This window comes from Vipera berus (genome assembly GCF_964194415.1).
Source record: "Vipera berus genome assembly, chromosome: 1".
Classification (NCBI taxonomy): domain Eukaryota; kingdom Metazoa; phylum Chordata; class Lepidosauria; order Squamata; family Viperidae; genus Vipera; species Vipera berus.
The window spans coordinates 267747483-267775183 of record NC_138202.1 but is presented as its reverse complement, the minus strand read 5'-3'; the positions used below and the strand labels follow the sequence as shown (position 1 = coordinate 267775183).

The following is a 27701-nucleotide window of genomic DNA, read 5'->3' as shown; positions in this document are numbered from 1 at the left end:
GGCAAGAGACTGCAAGAGGCATCGGCCAGATCACTGCAGAGTCCAAGATTGCCTATTCTGGCCTTAATGGATAGTTTCCCTCAGTTTATGACAAAAAGAACTGGACACCCTTTGGGGGCAAATATAATTCTAAGTAAAACTGTGTAGAGTTATGGCTCAGCCATTATTTTTACATTTCTAGTAGAAATTCCTGTGGATATCTTTCAACATATATAATAAACTTGGAGACGTTTAATAAAATTCCTTGGTATGATGCAATCCTTGGCTACTTCAAGGTCCAATTTCATTTGGTCAGTTTGGCATTAGCATTTTTACATCAAACAAATTTTGTAGATTTACCCATTGAAGTTTTTTTAAAAAAAGTGACAAAAATTGTGCTGAATTGCATTTTCATTAATTACTGGAACTCATGCCCACGAATGAATGCAAATCAAAACTGCAAACAAACAAAAATGAACGAACAAACAAAAACCTCCAGCAGATATTGACCATGTAATCCTTGGCTGGGCAAATGAAAACAGGCCACACTTAAATGATAAGACTTTCAGTAGCCATCAGAAAGTTAAGTACTGTATGCTGGAACTTAAGGCCTTTATCTGCAAACAAACGGAAGTATATTAATAGTATTTACATATACTAAAACTAACAGTATTTTGTTCACAGTGCCATTGCTTATACAGGTAGCTTTCCCATGATACTTGTATTTTGCGAATATAAACAGGCCACAGATACAGCCATCAAAAGAGACATCTGGGAACATTTAAACTGTACAACTCTTCCCTTTTGATTTGAGAGGAAATATTGTTCTTGCGGTGAGAATGTCAGTCTTTTATCTAAAGTGGCTTAAAATGATCAATGGGTACCACTATGAAAAAAATGTTGTGTACACAGAATAACCTTACTTCAAGGTTCTTTAAATGCCTTTTCCAGTGCATCGAATACAAAAAATTATAAAAGACATTAGTCAGTTAAAACTCCTCTCTGTGTGGCCAAAGGTCTTCTGAGTTCAGATGATGCTGGTGATGAGTTTTAATGTGCAGCCCAGCTGCCAAATGACTGTACATTATTCCAAGCCTTTGTTCAACACCTGTCTTAATATCACCCAAAGTTAATACAACTGATAACCCAAAATGCACTGGTCTTTCCTGTGTCCTCCATTACTCCCATTTGTTGGTTCCTGCTTATCAGTCCAGCTTCATTATCCTACTCAAGCTTGTGATCAGAGGTGACGAATGGCTTCGGATATTAAGATGAAGAAGGGAGATTTGGTAGCACTTCAGAATAGAAACTTACAAATAATGTAAGTTTTCCGTTAGGAGGTTCCTTCAGGTTCAGTTTTCCCCCTGATTAATTAATTTTCTGTCTTGTTAGTGACGGGCCAATAGACCTGTGGGATTTTGTTGCTGTGCCACCTCTATGGGGTTTCTCCTTCATTGAAAGTCTGCTCTTCATTTTCAGTCATTTGAAGTGAGTGGTCAATGGTGATGCCATGTTGCCTAGGAAGCAATCTCTTCCACTTGGTCTTGTTTCTTCTCAGATGGTTCAGCATGTTTTCAGATAAATGAGTGTTCCCAGTAAAGTTGGCCCATTCTTCAAAAAGTGGCTCCACAATATAGGTCATGAAGCCTGGAGAAAAACATAAGGGAAGTTACACCAGCAGTTTAGTTGATCACTAAATACCCTTTTTCTGCTAAGCCAACATTCTACTCTGAAAAAGGCATCTAGCACAGCTTCAGGATTGCATTATTTGGGCGTACTTAATTAGGTACTTTGGGCACCTAATGAGAAGGAAGGACTCGCTGGAGAAGAGCCTAACGCTGGGAAAGATTGAGGACAATAGAAGAATGGGACGACAGAGAATGAGGTGGCTGGATGGAGTCACTGAAGCAGTAGGTGTGAGCTTAAAGGGACTCCAGAAGATGGTAGAGGACAGGAAGGCCTGGAGGAACGTTGTCCATGGGTCGGACACGACTTCGCAACTAACAACAACAAATTTTATTTAAATTACTATAAAATTATTTTGCTTTTTTATGAATAACAAATTTTTGCCTTCGCATTGTTCTTGGCCTGCTGGAATATAATGCTATTTGATCTGATCTGGTGGGATAGCACCTGGTTATTTGAGGGACCGACTATCTCCCATAAGCAATGGAACATTAACCATCATCCAAGGGAACAGCTTGCCTTCAGAAGTTGTGGCTGCTTCATCACTGGAGGTTTTTAAGAAGAGACTGGACAACCTCTTGTCCAAAATGGTATACTGTAGGGTCTCCTGCTTGAGCAGGGGGCTGGACTAGAAGACCACCAAGGTCCCTTCCAGTTCTATTCTGGTTGAACATCTTCCTGGCCAATTTGATCCTGCAGAGTTGGGGCACTCTGAGTTCCTTCGTTTAAACAATGTCATCTTTCAGGAGCAAAAAAATGCTCCTTTTCAGATGTGTCTACCCTCTGAAATAAAGTTCCCACAAGATCTGGATGGCCCCCAGTCTGCTATTGTTTAGAAAACCCATAAAAGTCTGGCTCTTCACCTAGGCCAGGGGTAGGCAACCTGGGCTCTTTTATGACTCGTGGACTTCAACTCCCAGAATTCCTGAGCTGGCATGGCTCAGCTCGGAAACCTCTCTCTTTCCCTTCAGCATGGCTGGCTTAGGAATTCTGGGAGTTGAAGTCCACGAGTCATAAAAGAGCCAAGGTTGCCTACCCCTGACCTAGGCCTTCGATGAATGAGGGTGGGACTCTCTGGTTCCTTGTGCTGGCTATTCTTTATTCTTTATTTTTTGATTTCATTGTAATTTGTTTATTGTAAGCTGCCCGGAGCCATTGAGAGACATTATTATTATAGTTTGATGTACAGTCAGCCAGATGTTTAGGCTGGAAATGGCATGTTATTATTATTATTCACTATCACTCTTGTCAAAAGAGCTTATTTACTAATTCAGGAAGTCTTATGGCTACTTTACACCTAATTAAAATGATACCAAATGTAAAGATGGAAGACTACAGAAATACCCATAATGGAGAAATGATCGTGAAGATGGCATAGCTTGAAGAAATGGCTAAAATGACGTGTTTGATAAAGGAGGGAACAATAACTACTTTTCTAAAAGACTGGAAACTCTTCTAGGCTTTTTATGAAAATGGACGAAAATAAATTGGTAATTTGGTGATTTATTAAAAGGCTTGTTTATGGGAAGAAAAGAACCACAATGTGTAATTTGGGAGGACAGAGATGGTAATTACTGCATAACTGCTGCAGAGAAAATTGGAAGTCGTTTATTTCAGGGCTTTTCAACCTTTTCACCCATTGTACCACTTTTAGGATATGGCAACATCTGAGTACCACCAGTCGCCTAGCAAGGTGTCAAAAACTTGATGACCAAAAAAAAGGAAAAAAGTGATGAAGACAGGTAGTCCTCGACTTACAACAGTTCGCTTAGTGACTGTTTGAAGTTACAATGGCACTGAAAAAACCGCCCCCAAGCCACAGCCGAGCAAGACACCTGCCTGCCTGCCTGCCCGGTGGCACTCTTTGTCCTGTCCAAGGTTTTCATTGTTGTGAGCATTTCTGTTGAGGATTGGCAGTGGGGGTGGAGTGGGGGTGTTTTGTTTTTATTCCCCCCCCATCTGCTGGGTGGTTGCAGCGGGTTTTGGTCACTTCACATGACCCTGGGACACTGTGACTGTCATAAATATGAATCAGTTGCCAAGCATCTGAATGTAAATCACAAGACCCTGGAGATGCTGCAACATTCCAGCTGATCGGCGCTTCTTCTGGGCTCAGCAGAAGTGCCAGGATCAGCGCCGAGCTCCAGCTGGAGCCTGGAGCTGATCCTGGCGCTTCCGCTGAGCCCTGACAGCCCTGCAGCTCCAGCCGTCTCTCGCTCAGGCTTGTGCAGTGCTGCCACCGGTTCAGCTCATTCCCCTCCCCCACTACCACTTTCCTAGGATGGTCGCGTAGCACCTGCCAGGTGCCAATGTACCACAGGTGGTACCCGTACCACTAGTTGAAAAGTCCTGGTTTATTTTACGTATCTTTCTCTTTTGTTATTTTTTCCTTTTTTAAATATTTTCATAACGCCCTTTTCTCCTTTTCCTTTTATGTTTCCCAGTTTTTTAATCTTATGTAAAATCTTATTTTAATAAAAGCTACATTAAAAACCTCTAACTGCATTTTCGGGATGATTACTATTATGTGTAATGAGATGTATCTAAGTCCAGACCATGGCACACACTTTCATAACTAGCTGAGAAGGGTTCCACATAGATTTAAAAAAAAAAAGGTGAAAGAGAGTCGGTCCTTTGCCTGCAAAATCATTGCTGCTGTTTAAGTTGCCACTGGCCAAAATTCCTGTGGACATTTAGCTCCTTTTGTTAAACTTTTCTTTCCTATATATTACAGTGATTGTCAGAAATGACCTGGCACAGCAGTCAATTCGTCTTGGCATCTGAAGTCCCCATAATTGTTGGTGCATTAGTAGCTAAGATTTAATTTGATTCAGCATTGATAGATTAGAAAATGTTTGGTCTTTGATTTTGATCTTAAGTTTTCAACTTAAACACAAGTAGTCGTTGAATTACAACCATTCGTTTAGTGATTGTTCAAAGTTACAATGGCACTGAAATAAGTGACTTATGATCTTTCTTTTCACACTGATGACGGTCCATGGTCACATGATCAAAATTCAGCCGCTTGGCAATTGACTCATATTTATGACAATTGCAGTGTTCCGGAGTCACACTTTTTGTGACTTTCTGACAAAGTCAATGGGGAAGCCAGATTCACTTAACAACTATGTTACTAACTTAACAACTGCAGTGATTCACATAACAACTGTGGCCAGAAAGGTTGTAAAATGGAGCAAAACGCACAAGCAGTTTAGCTTTGTATCCCAAAGGATTATGAAAATTATTTTATTTGACTGCCAAGTAGTTTTTCCTGGAGTGGAAAAATTATGGTACCTACTAGAACAGGGGTGTCAAACTCAATTTCATTGAGGGCCGCATCAGCATTGCGGTTGCCCTCAGGGGGCCAGGTGGGTGTGGCCTACTGGGTGGGCGTGGCTAAAGTGCGTATGGCCTACTGGGTGGGCATGGCCAGCTCTACATCGTTCCTATCAAGGGTGCCTATGGGGGCCTGAGCAGGAATGGGACAGATCTGAGGGTCTCTGGCAGGAGGAGTCTCTGGGCCAGGGCCAAGGCAGTGGGGGCCGTTCCCTCACCGTTTCCAGGATGGCTTTGCGGGCCACATGAAACCACTTCGCGGGCCGGATCTGGCCCCCGGGCCTTGTGTTTGACATATCTGTACTAGAAGGTCAGGCTAATGATATATAGTATACTCACCAATTTGTATACTAGGTATTGTGTCTTTCTTCTGATTACAAAGAGGACTTATTTCCAAGTCAAATTTCTGCTCCAGATCACCTATTAGAAAGGATGATTAATTTCGGACACCATAAATGTTTTTGTGTGTAGAGCACATGTCTGTTACCAAATCATGCAAGGCTAAGAGAAGACTTAGCTAAGAGAAAACCTAGCTCCTGCTAGGTCTTTTTTGAGATTTGATGAAAGCCCACTTGGGATAGTCACATGTTCTGAGAGCTTCCTTGATGTGTTTCATTTCTTTTCCTTCTTTGCTGGTGGGCAGGCCCGTGGCTCTGTGGTGTAGGATTCTCCCATTTTGTGCTCCAGTGGGTGGTGTAAATCAAAACATTGATGTTTGTGTGTGGGTTTTCTGTAAATTTGGGGTGTAATGGTGAGGGGAAGGCAAAATGTTGAGAGTTCTACATGTAGGCCAAGTCAGACTCTTAACCCATTGTGGGCAATTCTGGTCGTTAAAGTCCACAGTCTTAAAGTTGCCAAGTTTGGAGAACCCTAGTCCTTATTCATCATCTTATGTTATTATTAAAAAGACTAGTGAACACTACTGTTCAAGGTTAATCAAGGCAATTAAATGGCTATGGTGGTATTAATCACTTTCTGTTTTTTTTAAAAAGGCATTTATTTAATGCCTTTAATTGCATTTTCCCTGGATTTTTTTTAGCAACTTCAAATAAGATGACTAGTCACTGCCACTTCATATTAAAATTATGATTCAGAAACACAGAGCCAAGGTTAAAATATATCAGATTGCTGACCTTGCCTGTAGAATTCCTCACAAACTCGCTCACTCCACTGTTTGCTCAGCTCCCAGAGCCGGCAAGGATTGCAAATATCTGCGCACTTAAGTGCAATCTGAAAATAAAAGACGTCCATGATGCAGTAAGACATATAATACTTGGAGGTCTTCAAAATTTATTGGGCGTTGCAAGGTTTATGTTGTACCACAAAAGACACTCAGAGGGGGAATTATTCCATAATATCAAACAATCAAAATGAAAAAGACTATTAAAAATTAAAGCATAAAATCAATAGATACTGAAGTATCATCCCTTTACAGTTATAACTATAACACTGTAAACCTGTACATTTGATAAATGCAAATATACCTTGATGTTGCACAACATTCTACATAAAAAGGTAAAGGTTCCCCCACACATGCGTGCTAGTCGTTTCTGACTCTAGGGGCCGGTGCTCATCTCCGTTTCAAAGCCAAAGAGCCAGCGCTTGTCCGAGGACGTCTCCGTGGTCATGTGGCCGGCATGACTAGATACCAAAGGCACATGGAACGCTGTTACCTTCCCACCATAGTGGTCCCTATTTTTCTACTTGTATTTTTACATGCTTTCGAACTGCTAGGTTGGCAGAAGCTGGGACGAGTAACAGGCGCTCACTCTGTTACACGGCACTTGGGATTCGACCCGCCAAACTGCCGACCTTCTGATCGACAAGCTCAGCGTCCTAACGCACCGAGCCACTGCGTCCATAACATTCTACATACTAATAGCAAATTAACCTTTTTAACGTAGTTTGAGAAAACTCCACGTTCTGTATATTATTAAGAAATAAGATCAGGTAGAAGAAGGGATCAAAAAAACCCCCCAGCACAATCAGATTTGAGTATTCTTTAGGGGCATAATTCCAATTACCAGTTGCAAGGGGAGGAAATGGAATGACACCCTGGAAAAACGTATAGTCTGGATGCTGGATTTTTGCTGCAGAGATATCTTAGCACTAATATAAATCATTTTAAAATATTTTACTTAGTTATATACAACTATTATCAAATCAATTTACATCAATTAACAATGGTTGAGGCCACCATAAGAATCAAAACTCTGTATTTTTCTCAACACCCAAAGCAGTAAAAGAGGAAGTAAAGAAGATCAGATCAGTTAATTTTGCTTATTCCACTGAATTTCATTTAATTTACTAGTAATTCTCTCAACAGCAAAGTTTGTGAAAGAGACTTGGTTAAGAGACAAGGGCTGACGTGAGCCAGTATGGCTGGCTCAGGAATTCTGGGAGTTGAAGTCCACAAGTCATAAAAGAGCCAAGGTTGCCTTCCCATGCTCTAAATGGTATACAAATGTCAGCATATTGCCCCGAACAATCTGGGTTCTCATTTTACCAACCTCAGAAGGAGGCTGTGTCAACCTGTCAGGGTTGAACTCCAGACTGTGGGCACAGTTAGCCTGCAATTCTGCACTCTAACCACTGCACACCAGGGTTCCTCAACAAATGGAAAACAAACAGTGATCTGTAACACCTACTTTCTCAGCATTTAGGAAACATGCAGTAAAGAAGCATCTCTATGCCAGAGTTGTAATAATTATTTATGTATTGATTAACATATTGATCTTAATTTATGTTTTTAGTTTTTAATATTGTGTTTGTGTGATTTTTTTTCTTTGTTAACTATTCTGGATACTCTCATGAAAATGTGATTACATTATAAATATATGAAATACTATCTTGACCAAAGGAAGGGCATAGGATGGAAAACCTCAATAGGAACTTGGTTAGATTGCTCAAAGGCTGCAGTAAAACCTTCACGGGCTCCAATAATGCCATACCGTTTTGCACAATGGTCTATTCCAGGGGTAGGCAACCTTGGCTCTTTTATGACTCATGGACTTCAACTCCCAGAATTCCTGAGCCAGCTGGCTCAGGAATTCTGGGAGTTGAAGTCCACGAGTCATAAAAGAGCTAAGGTTGCCTACGCCTGGTCTATTCTCTTGCCTCCCCTCCAAAACAAACTCCAAACCAAGATCATAGCCACATTATGGGTTTGTTTTTTTTAAAAAAACCTCATATGGATGTTTTATCAGTATTATATTTGATTTCAGGGAGTACTTTATGACTATTGTTCTCTCAACATTAGTAAATCTATTGAGAAGACTACAAATTAACTTTGTATTTGAAAGAATAATTAAATGAATATGTGTTTTTTAAGTTGACATCTATCTGGAAATAGAAGACATCTTCTAGTCATGCTTCTTTGGTTTAGCACACTATACAAACTAAATTTTGGAGATAATCCTAAGAATGGTTGATGGAATCTGATCCTGAAGACCTTTCAAGTCCAAACAGATTTGGCTGTATTACTGCCAACCAAGCCAGATGTAGCCGCTACCCTAATTGAATTAACATTTTCAAAATATTGGGAATGAGTTGGCATCTACTGCTACCAAAATGAGAGGAAATGGTTCCTGTTAAAGGAAAAAAAGATAGGATTGCCAACTTTTGTAAAATAGCCACATTGCTGGCCCAAAACATTTTACTTGAGGCAAAACATGAAATCCCTTGCCTACCGGTCTGGTTGCCTGGTGCTTAAGATCAACCAAGGTATGACTGAATGCAACGGAAAAAATACTGCATTTCTCTCCCTGAAATAAAGGCACCACAAAAATAAATTAAACTACTGGTGTCTGGTCTTTTCATAACATCCCCAAATAGCTATCTGAGAGGATTCTGCCTACTGTTAGAGATGCTGAGCAAACATTTCACAAACAAGATGCTTCCTTACTGGAAGTAACCAAGTTGCAAATTTTAACACAACAGATTTTTGAGAATTTACAGTCCCAAATCTCATAATTATACCAAAATTGAGATAGCCTAACTCAGGGCTTTTTTCCTCATAGAACGCTCAGAACGGAGTTCCGGCACCTTTTTTGGTTGGAACATTGTAGAGTAGGCAAGGCGGGTTGTATGACATGTGTGAGTTCCGGCACCTTTTTCTTTTACAAAAAAAGCACTAGCCTAACTTCAATGAGGCCTACTGTAGTAAGGGTATTATTGCAACGTGTTATATTTAGGGTGTTACTGAAAATTATTTTAAAAAGCTAAAAAATTATTTAAAAGCTACTTTTAGACAGCTCAGATGTTCAGAAGGGCAGGTAATCAAAACTACACAATGGTGGTCCTAAAAGAACTGCATACATAATTTTTACATGTTGACCTCAATCTATGCCACATGATCAGCTGGGGAAGGCTCTGCTCATGATCCCACAGGTTGCCTCAGGTCAGAATACAGTGGCCAGAGGTTGGCCTTCTCAGTGGTAGCAATCTAATAATACAATTGTCTAACTTGAAGTCAGAAAGGGATTCTTGAGGGGAAGGAACCCTTCTTGAAGGAGAGATGTTTGCCGGTCACCTTGTCTTCTTTTTAGCCAACTAAAGACACACCTGACACTTCCAGGATAATAGTGATTTCTGGACTAAAAGATTCAGAATAACTTTTAGATTGCCTGTCATGTTATTGTTCTGTTTTTCAAATGAACTAAGTTTTCATATGTTTTAATATATTTAATATATTATATTAAGGTCTGTTAATTTTTACTGTGATGGTTTTACCTCAGCACAGTTTTTATTAATCCCTTGTAAATTGCATTGGCCCCTCCAGAGGAACAGGGATATGCTGAAGAAATAATACGCTTGCAGCGATGCCATATTTCTCAGACGTTTTCTTCTGCTTTGTTTCATTTTGCCAGCTCAAATTGTGGGCTAAGTTCCTCCCCGTTCTCTAAAATATGCTTTCATGCAGAGGGAATTAGCTTAATTTTATTTATATACCGCCCTTCTCCCGAAGGACTCAGGGCGGTGAACAGGGCAGACATATAAAAAAATACAAAAATACAAAAGTTAAAAAGAATTAAACTTATTCCCAAGCTAAAAACAGTAAATACATATATTAAAAATGACAATAAAAACCCAACCCATCCCCCATCAGGCCAAGCCGGCTTGTTCAAATAAATGTGTTTTCAGATCGCGACGGAAGGAGCGGAGGTCCGGCGCCATCCAGAGCTCAACCGGCAACCGATTCCATAGCTCCATTATCAACACCAACGATAACTGATATACTGTTTTGCCCCTTAAGTAACAAGAATGTTAAGGATACAGTGAACAAGGCAATGCCAAAACAAAACTAGATAAATTTGTTGCATTAAAAACATCCATATAGCCAAGTAGGTTTTCTCCATACAGCTTCTAATAATTTATGGAAGGGCAGAGATAGTCAATAGAATACTTGGGTTTGCCAGCTCCTCCTAGTGTAAATTTGTTACTGGAAAATGTTACTGCACCAAGGAACTTTCATAGGTCATGTGTCAAATGAATAAGAAAGTATTTGGAATAAAATGACACCTAGTTTGAACATTTAATGTAATTTGTATACTAAGCAGCAATAGCACTTAGACTTATGTTTATGTTGTTTATGTTTATTGGACTTATATACCGCCCTTCTCCCGTAGGACTCAGGGCGGTTCACAAGGAATTTAAAATAACAATACAAATTACAAAAGTTAAGAACAATTAAAATAATTAAATTTAGTCCTTGAATAAAGTATAAAACCCCTGTTAAACTCCAATTAAAACCCAATTAAATTAAAATTAAAATTAAAATTAAAATTCTCAGTCCTGGCCGGAAAGCTCAAAGAGCCAGGTGTTCAGGTCCCGGCGGAATGAACCAAGGTCAGGGGCAGTCCTGAGCTCTATGGGCAGCTGGTTCCAAAGGGCAGGTGCACCCACAGAGAAGGCCCTCCCCCTGGGTGTTACCCGCTGGCAATCTTTTGCCGGCGGCATCCTGAGAAGGCCCTCCCTGTGGGAGCGCACAGGATGAAGGGAGCTTGATGCCGGCAGCAGTTGTTCTCTCAAATATCCCGGACCCAAGCCATTTAGGGCTTTATAGGTCATCACCAGCACCTTGAATCTCACCCAGAGGGCAACCAGAAGCCAATGCAGCTCGCGGAGCAGAGGTGTTACATGGGAGTATCGGGAAAACCCCATCACAACTCGCGCGGCTGCATTCTGCACCAGCTGAAGCCTCCAAGTGGTCCTCAAGGGCAGCCCCATGTAGAGAGCGTTGCAGTAGTCCAACCGGGAGGTCACGAGCGCATGAGTGACTGTGCGTAGGGCATCTCGGTCCAGATAGGGCCGCAACTGGCGCACCAGGTGAACCTGGGCAAAGGCCCCCCTGGTCACGGTTCCTATATGATCTTCAAAACTGAGCTGCGAATCCAGGAGGACACCAAAGTTGCGAGCCCTATCAACAGGGGGTAACACCTCACCCCCCATCATTAAAGGTGGAATGGACTGGTTAACCCGAGATGCCGGTACGCACAGCCACTCAGTCTTGGCAGGATTGAGACAAAGCCTGTTTCTCCCCATCCAGACCCGGACCGCCTCCAGGCAATGGGACATCACGGCGAGGGCATCGCTGGGTTGGTTCAGGGTAGAGAAAAAAAATTGGGTATCATCAGCGTACTGATGATACCCCACACCGAAACCACGAATGATCTCGCCCAGCGGCTTCATACAGATGTTGAACAGGAGGGGAGAGAGAACCGACCCCTGAGGAACTCCACAAACGAGAGGCCTCGGGGCGGATCTCTGCCCTCCCGTCAACACTGACTGCGAGCGACCCAGGAGATAGGAGGAGAACCACTGCAAAACAGTGCCTCCCACTCCCAGCCCCCTGAGATGCCGCAGTAGGATACTGCTTCATAGTGGGTCCCAACTTTTAGTACATCCTGTATACAAAATTCCTATCAATAAACAAACACTCCATTGGTTGCCATGAAAAGGAGTAACTCAGTCATTGTAAACTCATCACTGAGAGTACTTGGACTTTTGTTTACTGGATAGATTTTTCTGCCCATAAATGTGCAATGTGTGCTGAGCACATATCTTAACTTCTCCCAAGAGTGGACAAAGATGCACATGTAAACAAAATGCAAATCAGAACAACTTTTCATTCCTTTCTTTCCCACATTAGTCCTTATGTTTTAGAGATAGAGTGCTAAGAGTCTTTTAAGGGTGCTTTAATTTCATTTTCACATTACAAGAACTTCTTGCTTATCAACTGCCTCATTTAGCAACCCTTTGAAGTTACAACAGACCTGAAAAAGTAACCTCATTACTGGTCCTCACACTTAAGACCTTTGCAGCATCTTTGTAGCCCAGTGGTCCTCAACCCCCAATCCTTGGACCGATACCTGGGCCCATCCACGGGATGCAGGCAGCACACACAAAACCATGCACCTTCCAGTCTGCGGAAAAACCTCTCTCCACGGAACTGGTCCCTGGTGCCCAAAAGGTTGGGGATCTCTGCTGTAGTCAACATGATTGAGAATCAGCAGGTTGACATTTATGACTGTTGCAGTGTCCTGTAATCATGTGACAAAACTTTGAATGTTTCACAGCTAGTTTCTGATAAGCAGAGCCAATGGAAAAGTCAGTAGTAAAATTGCATATTGTGACCATGTTATGTCTCGCTTAATGACTGTGGATGATTTGCTTAATGATCTTAGTGGGATTGAGTTCATAAACTCATTGTGTTCCTGTGTTGTTTTGCTTAATGACCATGTCACTTAGCAATGGAATTGCTTGTCCCAATCATGGCCATTAAACAAGGACGACCTGTACTGTGAGAATAAAGTAATGGTTATCTGAAATATTCAAGTAGCTGGGGGAGGCCATGCCCTGTCTAATTCAGAGCCTCAGGGGTCTCTCCTATCCAGTTAACCATGATGGGCCGTATATATAGCACATGTTGACAAGCCTTCTTTATTCACTTTCCTTATTCAATCTGCTGCAATCGTATGATGTGAAAGGCAACTGAGATTAGATATATCAAGTATATCAAAACCATGAAGAAAGTAGGCAGGGAGAACTTTTTTCTCTCATCTTCAAAAAAGTAAGACCAGGGCCCAGTCAACAAAGCTGTCTGGGACAAGGCTTTAGAGCAGAGGCCCCCAACCTTTTGGGCACCAGGGAACAGCTATGTGGAGAGAAGTTTTTCCACGGACCGGAGGGAGCGTGGTTTTGTGTGCTGCCAGCATCCCGCAAATGGGGCTTTGCTTGTTTGTGCGGCCCGGTTGCTGGTATGCCGTGGCCCAGTACCGATCCAAGGACTGGGGGTTGGGGACCCCTGCTTTAGAGTATAAGAATGCATTTCCTTATACTTCATTAACCTGCAGAATTTATAACCACAACTTCAGTAAATTTGGATGGCAACTAGATACATAGGAAACATGAGATTTGGGTAACATTTAGATAAATTTATGGAGAATGGTTCTCTTAAGAGCTATAAATCTTAAAATGCTAATGTTGCTTGAGAACAGCTTGAACCCAATTACCAGTTGGAGGGGACCAATGTTGGAAGAAGGATTTATCTCCATTTTCTACATTTGAACACCCTAGGGTTATTTTTGTTCTATTTTCACCTATCATCATGTGTAAATTGGATGAAAATGGACAATTCAATGAATGTTACAAAATAATCCCAGCACAGAAACTTGGTGCCCTCTGCTTTGGGCCACCAGAGAAAATATCTACTTTTAAACAGAAAGATTAGAAAATGTTCAACATTCACCTGGAGCATAAAATGCCTGTCTGAAGCATCTTCTAATTTCAAGTCCTGGTGTTTTAAATGAGCTTTCAGCTGGGTCAAAAATTCATTCTGCCTGTTGATATCTGTTGCCAAGATCAGGGAACCGAGCTGTTGTTCAATGTCATGACTACAATACAATGCAAAATAAAAGAAGCTATTATTAACAGAGGTCATTTTCCCATCTTGTGTTGTTACTATAATACCTTCTCTTATTAAGTGGCCACCAGGGTGGCCAATGGAACAACACCATTAAAATGGCGGACATAATTGGAGTGATCAGAACCCTGCCTATTCTTGCATATGTGTGATGCATGAGACACATTTAAAAGAGGTGGGACTTGAACTGCTAACTGTGCCCACCATTTTGATGCCATTAATATTTCTTTTTTTAAAATCCCATTTATATCCCGCCCTTCTCCGAAGACTCAGGGCGGCTTACAATCTAAGCACAAATCAATGTGCTTAGCAATAGCCTTCATTCTATGTATATGCCTGCTTATTAGGGCTTTCGCCCCCCCCCCAGCGGCATTATTACAAAGTCAGCTTATTGCCTCCAACAATCTGGGTCCTCATTTTACCTACCTCGGAAGGATGGAAGGCTGAGTCAACCTTGAGCCTGGTGGGATGCGAACCTGCACTAATTGCAGGCAGCTGGTGTTACTTAAGGAGGCATTAGCCCACTGCTCCACCAAGGCTCTTGTGGACATCCCTAAGGAGCTTCATTTCATCTGGGGTTTACGACTAGGGCTGTGCAATGCTTTGGAATTGAAAAGGATGCTTCAGAAAGTGAATGTAGCACCTTCCCTGCAGCTCATTAAAACACCTACATCTTTTTTTTAACAATAACACACATTTCTCAAATTACTGGTGTAAATCTCACCAGAGTCCTTCTATAGTTTTTTCCAGTTTGAAGGAGGCAGCAAGCACACTGGAGTGATGCCAAACAGTATTCCATGCACGTGCCTTAACTATGTGTTGACAGTCCATGAGAATTCACAATTATTGCTGCACAGAGATTTTGAATGTGGAGAAAGAAAATGTTTAAGATTGGTACTATAGGGACTGCCTTAGAACAACGGAGTAATGCTAGTCAAATTGGGCAATTTCCAAGTTTTAATTTATTTGTTTTCCAGATAAATGTAATTGGGAAGCATTCATGTACACATACTGTACACAGATTTGCATGCATCAACATATCTACCACATTCACACAGATCACATAGGGATTACAAACTGTACTATATACACAAATGTGGATCTTTTGGAAAATTTTGAGTCTAGGATTTTTGAATCTAGGGCAAATGAATAGGTAGGTAGATAAACAGCACTTATATACTGCTTCATAGTACTTTACAGCCCTCTCTAAGCAGTTTACAAAGTCAGCATATTGCCCCAACAATTTAGGTCCTCATTTTACTGATTTTGGAAGGATGGAAGGCTGAGTCAACCTTGAGCCAGTAAGGATTGAACTCCTGGGAGTGAGCAGTGAGTCAGCCTGCAATACTGCATTCTAACCACTGAACCATCATGGCTCTAGATCTGGGGTAGGCAACCTCGGCTCTTTTATGACTCATGGACTTCAACTCCCAGAATTCCTGAGCCAGCCATGCTGGCTCAGGAATTCTGGCAGTTGAAGTCCATGAGTCATAAAAGAGCCGAGGTTGCCTACCCCTGCTCTAGATAGACTCCCAAATCAGGCCAGGCAAAATCAAAACTCACCACTCGTTTGCCCACCTGTTCATCCTATATAGCACATTGCAAAAACATTTGAGAATCCACATGAGATCAGCCCATTTCCCAGATTACAATGCTCACCTCTCTTCTTTCGGCAGATGTGCAAGGAGCCTTGATTCTCGAAGCATGCCTATTGTAGATCTCCAGTGATGGTTTTCTAATACAGAAACATTCTGGAAAAGGGAGAAATATTTTTTTGAAAAGGACACCACATTGAAATGGATGGGACTTTAATAAAAAGAACAGGTGTATTTCAAAAAGGACAAAGTATGAACTTCATTTGGTGTTGAGTAAGGCAGTGAGGTTGTCCGACAGTAGTCTTGCCTTTATTCACAGGGCAATAATGTTTCTCTGTCCTTTTTCTTCACTTCTTCCGATAAGCCCTGACATTTCAAAGACTTTGCAGCCAGGCCTTAGATCATCCCAACTGTATGCCTAGCATTTGGCTGTGCCTTGTTGAAACTGATAGAGAAAGATGAGCTTGTCACAAGATAATCTCAGCATCATTCTGTACTAGCCTTGGTACTTGTGGCCCTGTCTGTTTCTTTATCTCTGGGTACAAGGACAGTCTGAATTGTTGTATAGCTGACATCTCAGAGAAGGAAAGGAAAAACAAGGGGGACGGAGGGGCCTCAAGCTTTTAAAAAAGGGTATGCAGCTCTTGTTCTCCCATTTCTGTAATGAGCTAATTATAAAACTGGGATTCTGTTATTCACACCTATTGACTGAGTTTCTTGGGTGTATTTTACAACTGAAAGGCAAGTAAATTCTATCAGTGTCATATGCCGGGATAGCTGGAGGGCCTGGGGACATCCAAATTCCAACCCCAACTGTGGAGATCCCTCAGTAAGGTTACCAGACATTATCTCATAGTCCAAGCCTACTTCATGAATTGTTGTGAAGACAAACATGTATTTGTGGGGCAGGAAGGAGACTTGCTTGGAGAAAATATTGTCTAGAAATTCAATAAGTAAATGTATTACTAAATGATGGACAACAGAGATTTAGGTCTGGCCAGATAACACGTGTTGGATTACTTCCCTTATAATTTCTATTTAGAATCCAGAGGCCATTTGGGTGGAGAACTGTTAAAAAACTATTAAATTATACATAATGGCCTGTGCTAGTATAATTCTTTAGCCAAGAGAATTTATGTAATCTTTGGCATTATTTTTCTTCCCGATTTTAGGCTATTAAATGTATGTTTGTTCCAATATATACTTGAAATTGGTGTTCCGTGTCTGCCTCTAAATTTAATTTCTGAAAATTTTGAACGGGAAGTCTGAGCTTGAAACTCAAAATGAACTGTGACATTAAGCAGTTTTGTGCCATTTTTTCCCTTAGTTCACAGTACATAGCAAAGGGAGTACCTATGTATGGCGCTGGAATTCTTCAAGCCTCTCTTTACGGCTATTAACCTTTTTTTTAAGAGGCACAATCTTCCTCCTTGTCATATTCTGCACTTTTTTTCCACATCACTGTAGAATTATAAAGCTCCTGTTTCATCTCATAAGAATAGGAATAAAAGTAGAATTTTAGAATGTTCTGTTCGCCACAAATACCGTCCATATATATATATATATGGAGAGTAAATGAGTTATGTGGATGGTTTCTGCAGGCATGGATGACTGCTTCCCATGTTTCTTGGTTTATCTCTTGAAAATAGCTCTGGAATAATTGAAAGGTTGAGGTGGCCATGGTAAAAAGAAGTGACCGCAACCTTTAATATTGTACGGTCATAACAAAGGTGATTTTTTAAAAAACAACAACAAAAAAGCATTTACTACATGCCAAGAGTCATTCTCACCTGATATAAACTTGCAAGATGGTGTTTTGTTTTTATCAAAAATGGCTGGTTGACTCCTGGATGATCTACATCATGTGCTGCAGCAGCCAGTAATCCAAGCATAACATCCAGAGGGGTGAGAAAATTAGCAAGCTGGAGCACGTAAAAAGGGGTTCAGAGTTAAAGGTGACTGTATTTTTATAATATGTATTTTTACATATTACACTTGCAATACATCGTAATCTCATGCACTGAGTTAAACTTTATTCAAGTATTGTTGAATAACATATTGCACCTAGTTCACACACAATATTAACTCATTAATGTTGGTTCTTAAATTACAGGTTCCCTCATCACACTAAGCTATGGCTTGTTTCTATTCTAGTTGGCCATAATTTATAAAGCACAATAGCTGAATTAACATATCACGTTAATCCAAAACCAAGCAACCATCATGGCCCTTTGCAAACTCATTTTTCAGCAGACCCAGGAAACTATAATGTTTTCCACTTTATACCATCACGCCTTATTATTCAATTTTAGCAATATCAAATTATTTGAACAAAATAAGCGAGTTGCCATTTTTCAAAGCAACTATTAAATAGGGATATGAAAGTCAATATCTTTTTTTTTTTTGGAATGCCTGGTGGAGAGATGAATAATACCAGTATAATTTTAGCAGGAACTTTGATGCCGCAACTGATACAAACATAATGGTGCACAAAATGAGTGAATAATTAAAGAACCCTGCAGAGCCCATCAGAAAGATCTGGAGGCAGCCACAACTATACAATCAAAACCCCCTTTTTGGTGCATTATACATGATTCTTCAATCACATAGTCACATTTACCTTCCTGAGTTTTTTTTTCCTATCCACTCCTCCCCTCCCCCTTCTCTTCCTCCTGGGGACATCTCTAGGATACCGAGTTATAGCCAATCTAAGGGAAGAAAAAAACCACTTTTGGTTTCTAAAGAAGACCACCAAAAACAAAAAACCCCATTTTCCGGGGAAACGCTCTATCCTCTGGAACAGAGGCCTTCCATTCGGAGATAAAGTCAGCAAGGGTCATCTCTCCTGAGGTTGGTTTGTTTTTTAGTTAAATTGTTTGCCACCCATCTTGCCTTGGGTGGCTTACAAAAGTAAAATGGAAAAAAATGATTAAAATGTAATCATAGCAATAGTAAAGCAATGAAAATAAAAATAAAAAATAAGGTTAAGAATAAGGTTAAGATTAAAAATAAGGTTCCAGAAAGCTCTGAAAACCTGGCTTAGGGTTGAAGTTAATAATAATAATAATAATAATTTTATTTATATACCGCCCTTCTCCCGAAGGACTCAGGGTGGTGAACAGGGCAGATATATATAAAAAACAAAAATACAAAAGTTAAAAGAAAATTAAACATATGCCCAACTAAAAACAGTAAATACAGATATTCAAAATGACCATAAAAACCCAACCCATCCCCCATCAGGGATTGTTCAAATAAATGTGTCTTCAGATCGCGACGGAAGGAGCGAAGGTCGGGCGCCATCTGGAGCTCAACCGGCAACCGATTCCATAGCTCCGGGGGGCCCACAGAGAAGGACCTCCCCCTGGGGGCCACCAATCGACATTCTCTGATTGGTGGCACCCTGAGGAGGCCCTCTCTGTGGGAGCGCACAGGGTGGAGGGAAGTTGATACCGGCAGCAGGTGCTCCCTAAGGTACTCCGGACCCATGCCATGTAGGGCCTTAAACACCATTAAGTTCATTATTTGCCTAGGGTGGCCCTTGTTTTCTTTTGTTTGATTTCATTGCTCATAGGTTTATTTTAGTCTAGGGAAAGGGTAGGCAACCTTGGCTCTTTTATGACTCATGGACTTCAACTCCCAGAATTCCTGAGTCAGCTATGCTACTCAGAAATTCTGGGAGTTGAAGTCCATGAGTCATAAAAGAGCCGAGGTTGCCTACCCCTGGTCTAGGGTATCAGTCTGATTTGATGTTTTTTAATGTTTTTTTTCTAACTTTGTATGTCCCCCAATGTCTACTGGAGTTGGGAGAATAATAAATTCAAGTAAATAAATCAGAGTCTTAGACCAGATACGGTGTGTAACTTTCGGAAACAAGCAATGCTATTTTAACTCTGGCAAATATTCTATAAAGTTCAGTTTGGTTTTTTTGGAGCTAGAAAGTAGCATTTTGATTTATAATTTTCATTGAAAAAAGTGTTGAATTTGTACTATGTGCATAAAAAAGCAGCTATATACGCAGAACAGATAAGGGGGTCAAAGGGAATTGAATAATTTGTGAAAAAAATAACATTTTTCCAGAACCATTGCAGCTTTTTTCAGTTTTGTTGGGAATAAATACAAAAAAATATTTTCCGGGCCTTTTCATCTACATCTGACCTGTAGACTGTATTATCTTTCAGCTGTCAGTGAAAAGGACTAAAGATTGGGTCTAAGTTGCAAGCAGCTGTATAGTATAAAAATATCTGAATGTTTCAGATATTTTATGTAGCCACTGATATCTCAGGAGAAGAATATTAGTAATTTTAAAAAGTATACTTGATTAGGGTTAGGATATCTTGTCTTTGACAGAAGGATGGAAAAAACAATGTAATCTGCAACATCAACTGTAATGATTGCAACCAATTCCACGTGGGACAAACATCACATCAATTAAAAACCATGATCCACGAACACTGGCTGGCAGCCAAACACCATGATCCCAAATCCTTAATCTCTACCCAGACCGACACCAAACAACATCAGTTCAATTGGAGCAACACTAAAATCATCGTCCACACTATCACCCCCCCCCCTACGCTTGTGAGTACATCGAAGGCTGGCACTCCACAAGCAATTCCATCAACAGACACACTGACCTACAACCAGTTTATAAACCCCTCAGAGTACAAATCAAATGCACAGCCAACCACAGACAGCACCAACCCTCAACCAACCCATGCAAGCCTCCCCCTCCCACCAGCAGTTCAACTTCCAATGACTCTGATCTGATGTCACCTCTCAATCACAAGACCCATCACAAGCTTCCCAACCGCCAAGCTCAGAGAACGAACCTTCACCCTCATTCTATACCCGAGCTACAGATATTTGCCACTATTGTGTGTGTGTGTGTGTGTGTATGTATAAGTATAGGTATAGGTATAGGTATATACATATACATATACATACATACATACATACATATATACATACATTTTATATACTATATAATATATATATATACACACACACACACATACACACACACATACATACACACACACTATAGTGTGTGAGTCTGTGTGTTCGTGCGTGTGTGTATGTTTGTGTGTGTATTAAATAGTATATAGTAAAAAATGACAATAAAGGTTATCTTATCTATATTTAAAAATAAGAATCAATAGAGGCAAGGTTGACTTTTTCCCCCTTGCAGGTCGTCTCTGTTAATTGTTAATTGTTTTTTAAAGTTTCTGTCCCAGCATGTTGAACTTCAGGTTAAGTAGAAAAAAAATCTCAACACAAGTGGGCTTCCGGGAATTAATTGGGTACAAAGAAGTTGAACATGTCTCCTTTCTCTTCAGCCTGTTAATGCCTTTCTCCAACAATTTGCTTTTTCAGCAAATGCGAATTGGCATTATTCATCTACTTTAATGGCCCAGTTTGACTGTAATATTAAACTCTGTATTATGATCATGAACTGGCATGAATTTTAGGCTTGTACGCATTCCATTTCCCTTTTGTTTCTCTTGGCATTTCTGCGAAAAAGTATCTGGAAGCATCTACTTCCAACCGTAAACACATCAGACTTCATTTATCTGAAATCAGGAAATGCTGTTTAGTTTCAAGTTTTCAAAACACTGTCAAAAGAAGCCCAGACCAAGCACTGGCAAGTTTTTCTGGAGTGTAACACTCTTTCTCTCAATTTACTTAGAGCCAAAAAATGTTTAGAAATGCCTAAATCCCACACAGTCTGCACCAGACCATTAACATCTCTACAACTTGGGGGTGAGAACTTATCAGATTTTTCATGAGATCTCAAGATTTTGGGGCATTCTCACAAAAGCTCTAAGACTTTTTTTTTACCATCTCATAAGATGTTGGACAATTTTTCAAAACATTGATAGGCCAGGCTGTCTCTTGGATCCTGATCCTCCTGTAATGCCACCCTGCTGGATAAGTTCTATTTTTAAGATTGGTTGAATGACTGCATCCTTTTTGGTTCTTTATGTTCCATACCTCAGGTGGAATGAGCATTGGGGATTTCATTGGTGGTTTTTTACTGACATAAGTACAGTTGTGGTACACTTTTGTTTTCTCAGTAAAATGAGTTCATTGCCTTGTGGTCTATGGAAATTCTCAGCTAAAGTTCTGTGGTTACCTTGGGCTCTTTTAAGTAGCAGTGCATAGCTTGCGTGACATCAGCAGCATGGACAGCATTGTGATACGGGTTTTGGCTGTGATAATCTTCCTGCACCATACCTAGAAGTAACAGAAGAGAAGTGAACTTTTTCCTCAACTTTTGAGTATCTTTATGATTCAAATGCTTTTGACACTTTGGGCTGATAGCTAAAATTTAAACTGGAGCTCTTTCTAAAATTTCAATAGTTTGTCATTCCTTTGGTTAAACAGAAAATCTATACTGTGGAAAAGATTTTTCTCTAAGTCCATTTTTATTGCTTTTAATGAAAGCAATAAAAATCAGAAGAAAAATAAATAACTTGTGAGGAAAAAGAAAGGAGGAAAATCTACAATGGTATTATTATCCAAGGCTGATTTTCTCTATGGATCAAGGTGGTCCCTGATCTAAAGCTGAGCAGTACCTCTTATTCCCAAACCCAGATAGTAATCACATGATTTACTCTTCTGAAAAGGGAATACTGCCTATTTCATTTAGTTTTCAAGGGGGCAAACTAGATGACAACTGTGTGAATTTAATTAATATACCTATATTTTTATACTATCATTATTATAGTCATGGTTGTGGTCACAGTGTCATAAACAGAAACTGAGCATTGTCTGACCAATCTCTTTTCTAAATTGTTCTTTGCATATTAAGTAAAGCCTCCATTATTGTAAAAAGATATGTACCCTGAACTATAAAATCACACTTTTGGAAAAGCATAAACTTTCTTTCCTAAGGTCCTGATATTACTCAGACTTTTGCATAATATTCCCTTAATACCTGTATTCACATGAAAAACAGAATAACAAGTTTTGGAAGGGACCTTGGAGATCTTCTAGCCCAGCTCTCTGCTCAAGCAGAAGACATTATGCCATTTCAGATAAATGGTTGTAAAATCTCTTCTTAAAAGGCTCCAGCATTGAACCAAAGATGCTTTTTCATGAGGCAACTGCACTTTCTTGTTTTTCTTTGAAGATATTTCGCTTCTCATCCAAGAAGCTGAAGAGGCTTGAACCAAAGACCCTTTTTCACGAGGCAACTGGACTTTCTTGTCTTTCTTTGAAGACTTTTTGCTTCTCATCCAAGAAGCTGAAGAAGCTTCTTGGATGAGAAGTGAAACATCTTCAAAGAAAAACAAGAAAGTCCAGTTGCCTCGTGAAAAAGGATCTTTGGGACAACTATGACCTGGTTGACTTAGATTCTCCATTCACCTCCAGTATTGGAGCACCCACTACTTCTGGGAGCAAGTCGTTCTAGTGATATAATTGTTCTGTCTAATTTCGCCTAAGTTTTAGGTTGGTTCTGTCCTTGACTGGTTTCAGCATGATTCATGATTAATTTCAACAGGATTCATGTTGAATCTGAGTACGAGATGGTGTATTGTTTGTACAAAAAGCACGCCCTTATATGTTGAGCATATATTCACCTCCTACACAATTGTTCTGGGCTAACAGGAAATAGCAGTGTGCCCTGTGAGGTTTCCCCTACAACTCACTCTAATTCTATCTTCCAAGAGCTTCTTTCCATATTTAGGGTTCAGCTCTGAAATATACCACTATTGGTATATTATGAGAAGAAACCTGCATTGGTCAAACCTTCTGGGCACCAGACCTGAACAAGACTTCAGAAAAAATGTCACTAGGGGTGACATAATAGCAGTGCTCCAATATCTCAGGGGTTGGCACAAAGAAGAGGGAGTCAAGCTATTCTCCAAAGCACCTGAGGGCAGGACAAGAAGCAACAAATGGAAACTAATCAAGGAGAAAAGCAACCTAGAACTAAGGAGAAATTTCCTGACTGTTAGAATAATAAATCATTGGAATGACTTGCTTCCAGAAGCTGTGAATGCTCCAACACTGGAAGTTTTTAAGAAGAGACTGGACAGCCATTTGTCTGAAATGGTATAGGGTTTCCTGCCTGAGCAGGGGGTTAGACTAGATGACCTCCAAGGTCCCTTCCAACTTTATCATTATCATTATCAAAACGAATCAGAAATTGGAATGGGAGTCCTGAAAGAAGAGATTAAAAAAAGCAGTGTCACAAAGAAGATAGCTAAGACTTATTCTCAATCTTCGTGGACTGTAGGACAAGAATAATCATTCTCAATTATGGGAAGGCAGGTTATAGGTAAACATTAGGAAAAAGAGTAAAAGCAGTTTGACAGTGGTAGCAATAACTTAGGGAGGTAGTGGCTACCCTTAACAGAACATACATTATCCGGGATATCTGGGAATACCTTGATAATGAAATAATTAGTAGACAAACCTTGTTAACAAAGTAATCAATAGACAAACAAATGTTCATCCCTCATTCAATTGGATGTTGAAATGGTTCCTTTATAGGTTTATAAATTAATCTAAATGACTACAGGAAGATTGTTTTAAATGGATACATGGCAAAATCATTCCTGTAGTGAGGCAAAGAAAAGACCACACACTTGGTTTGGGTTTTTACTTTTTCAGTCTAGTACTTTTAGACTTCTTAAACTATTTGGGTTTCCTAGTCCTGTAATAGTCACATTTCAGCTGAAAGACTGGCACCAAGGTTCTTTTGCCCTTTTGACTCCTGTTAGCAACAGAAGTGAGAATTCTACCACCTTGCTACTAAGCTTTGATTGTGCCAAGTAGTTGTTCAATTTCACTTCGCAGGGAAGTGATAAATAAACTGTCACACTAACTTGGCATTTAAGAAGAATGTATTTTATAAACCTTTTCCCACATAAGAAAAATAAAATCTGTAATGTACCCAACAGAGATAGAACCAGATAAAAATCTGTAATGTACTCCACCAAGATAAAGCCTTGGTGGAGCAGTGGGCTAATGCCTCCTTAAGTAACACCAGCTGCCTGCAATTAGTGCAGGTTCGAGTCCCACCAGGCTCAAGGTTGACTCAGCCTTCCATCCTTCCGAGGTAGGTAAAATGAGGACCCAGATTGTTGGGGGCAATAAGCTGACTTTGTAATAATGCCGCTTTGGGGCCCCCAAAAAGCCCTAATAAGCAGGCTATTGCTAAGCACATTGATTTGTGCTTTAGATTGTAAGCCGCCCTGAGTCTTCGGAGAAGGGTGAGATATAAATGGGATTTTTAAAAAAATCAATTCTCTTTCCAGAGAACTTTCCCACTTTAAATCAGCTTGTGCCTGCAAGAGCCTATACAACATTTATTTTTATTATGCTTTTTATTGGATGGATTGATATTGTTCCATCCAATTATTGCAACTATGTCAAGATACCCTTATTTTAATTTTAGGTTTTTTACTAGAGATGTTTTAGTTGTCATTGTAGAATGAATGTTTTAATTATCAATCTAAACTGCCATGAATTGTTGGCAGATTCAGTGGTATATAAATATAATATAAAGGTCAAGTAGATAGTAGAAGCAGGGCAGCTCTTATTCTTGACCACATTATCAACCAACACTGAAATGTGCTAATTCATATCCATTTTAAAAAATATCGGGAAAAGAAGGAAATCACTTTGAAACCAAAGTAACTAAAGATAACTGTAGCTGTGGATTGGGGATGAGGAGAAATCAAAATTAATGACAGAATGACATAAAAAGAAAAGGTTACCTTGTAGCTTGGGAGATGGGAGATTGAGCCCTATGTTCAGTTTGGGTTGAGATAGTCTTGTTCAGTTTGAAATGGCTAATTTGACAAACCAGGTCAAGTGGAGAAAGTCAGATAGCAGGGTAAAAGGAGACAATGAAATATGTACGGTGGGATCATGATGCAAACCCCAAGCAAATATGAAAAGTTAAGGTCCACATTCTGGCATCATAATGTGTGTTTCATCCATTGACATCCCTACCATTTGTACCAAATAGCTCCAGGGTGTTCTGTACCAGCCTGCTACCAGCCCTGCAGAAAAGGCAGGGACAACCCCTTTACAAACGGCAAGAGGCTGGGATGACGCCTGCCAAATTTATAGCTACAAAAACAAACAAGACACGAACCAAGAAACAGGAGCTTTAAGAAACACGAACTATCCAAGCGGTTGCCTTCAGCAAACCAGCCCTCCCCACACATTCCCCTTATATAGAGTTCAGGGCGTGGCTTCTCTCTGCCTCCTTCCAAGAAGCCCCACTGCCTTCCTCTGTTTACTCCTAATTGACTGCCTCCTGCGACGGGCGTCCTAGAACAAGGCCAGCTGTGGGTCATCTTCATCCACGCTGTCAGGCTCACACAGCTGGGTCTCCGTGGTGACCAAGTGGGAGGGGCCTGGCTGAGGGCTCTCATCAGCAAGATCTTCAACCCCCTCAGCAAGCTCTTCAACACCCCCCTCCTCCTCCTCTGAGTCGTCCGACCCAACTGCCGAACCCACAGGCTGACCCTGAATCACAACACTATCCCGCACCGCAGGGCCCTTCCCCCGGGTCTGCCGATCTGGATGCGGTCGGGATGGAAATTGTTCATGAAAAGCGGTCACCAACGCAGGGGCATGAACGGCGGTCGCGTCTTCCCAGGTGAAGTCCTCTGGTCCGTAACCTTTCCATTCAATTAGGTACTGGAAACAACCTTTCAGCCAACGGGAATCCCTGATGCTGGCGACTTCGTACTCGGGGGTGCTGCCTCCATCACAAGGTCCTGATGGGGGAGGTTCCGCTCGTCGGAGTGGACAGGCCGGTTGCTCGGGGACCAACAGAGACCGATGAAAGACTGGGTGCACGCGCAGGGAACGTGGCAGAGTTAAGCGATAGGCGACCGGATTGATGACAGCCTCGACTGGGAACGGTCCTAAATATCGGTGATCTAACTTTTTCATCGGCCGTGTTGACCGTGTTCCTGGTGGACAACCAGACCTGATCTCCCACCGATAGTGGAGGCGTATCCCGTTTTGACCGATCAGCAAACCTTTTGTAATCGGCCTTGGCCTTCTCTAACTGATGTCGCACCAATCGATGGATCGCCTGTAACTCTGCCATGAAGTCGTTCGCTGCCGGCTCCGGTGAGTCCACGGGAGAAAGGGGGAAAAACCGGGGGTGATATCCCACATTGGCCAAGAACGGTGTCATCTGTGTGGAGGTGTGCTGCGAATTGTTAAATGCAAACTCAGCTATGGCCAGATAGTCCACCCAATTGTTTTGCTGCAGATTGACGTAGCAGCGCAGATATTGTTCCAGGATACCGATGACCTTCTCGGTTCCCCCATCAGTTTGAGGATGATGCGCGGACGAGAGGCAAATCTTGATATCCAACGCATGCATCAACTCCTGCCAGAAGCGGGCTGTAAACTGGGCCCCCCTATCAGAGATGACTCTATCAGGGAGGCCGTGCAGCCGAAACACCTGCTGAATGAACATACGACTAGTGGCGCGGGCTGACGGTAAGCCGCGACAGGGGATGAAGTGCGCCATCTTGGTCAGCATGTCCACCACCACATACACTGTTGTAAAACCAGAGGATGGGGGTAAATCCGTCAGAAAGTCCATGGACACAGCCCCCCAGGGTCTTTTGGGTGTCGGCAAAGGCTGCAATAATCCAGGCGGGGCCCCTGTCGCTGACTTGGCCTGCCTGCATGGGATGCAGGAGGTAACATAGGACTGGACGTCGTGTCGGACTCGGGGCCACCAGAAGGTATGGGAGACCAGGTTCAGGGTCTTGAACAGGCCAAAATGCCCCGCCGCCGGGTTATCGTGACACTGGCTGAGGATGAGTCCCCTGAGTGGCCCTCCCGGAACGTAGAACCGGTCACAATAATACAAGAGTCCATCCGTGACTGTCCAAGGAGAATCTGGCCCCAACTCCTCCTTCCACTGAGCCACCCACACCTCCTGCTGCTGTGCCTCCCGGATCCGAGCCCATATATCAACCGGCTCCCACACCGCAGCAAAAGACTCGACGGGGATAACTGTCCTGCGCAGAAGCTTGTCTTCCACTCGGGAATATTCGGGCTTCCTGGACAGAGCATCCACTCTTTGATTGTGCCCGCTAGGTATGTACCGAACCCGGAAGTCAAACCTCGCAAAGAAAAGAGACCACCGGATCTGGCGTTGGTTCAAATTCTGAGCGGTCTGCAGGCTT

At 41.4% G+C, this 27701-nt stretch overlaps 1 protein-coding gene across 2 annotated transcripts in view; it reads right to left on the bottom strand.

The window, feature by feature from the left end:
* Positions 1 to 288: 288 nt before the first annotated feature.
* PDE7B (phosphodiesterase 7B) overlaps positions 289 to 27701 on the bottom strand; it is a 155961-nt gene continuing 128548 nt past the window's right edge. For both annotated transcript variants that reach the window (XM_081327086.1, XM_081327087.1), the window contains 7 exons: positions 21656 to 21756; positions 17310 to 17441; positions 15584 to 15675; positions 13751 to 13895; positions 6135 to 6231; positions 5341 to 5421; positions 289 to 1626 (listed from right to left, as the gene is read on the bottom strand). In XM_081327086.1, the coding sequence (XP_081183212.1) occupies positions 1415 to 1626; positions 5341 to 5421; positions 6135 to 6231; positions 13751 to 13895; positions 15584 to 15675; positions 17310 to 17441; positions 21656 to 21756 (860 nt within the window). In that variant the 3' untranslated portion in view covers positions 289 to 1414. The remainder of the gene's footprint in view (positions 1627 to 5340; positions 5422 to 6134; positions 6232 to 13750; positions 13896 to 15583; positions 15676 to 17309; positions 17442 to 21655; positions 21757 to 27701) is intronic.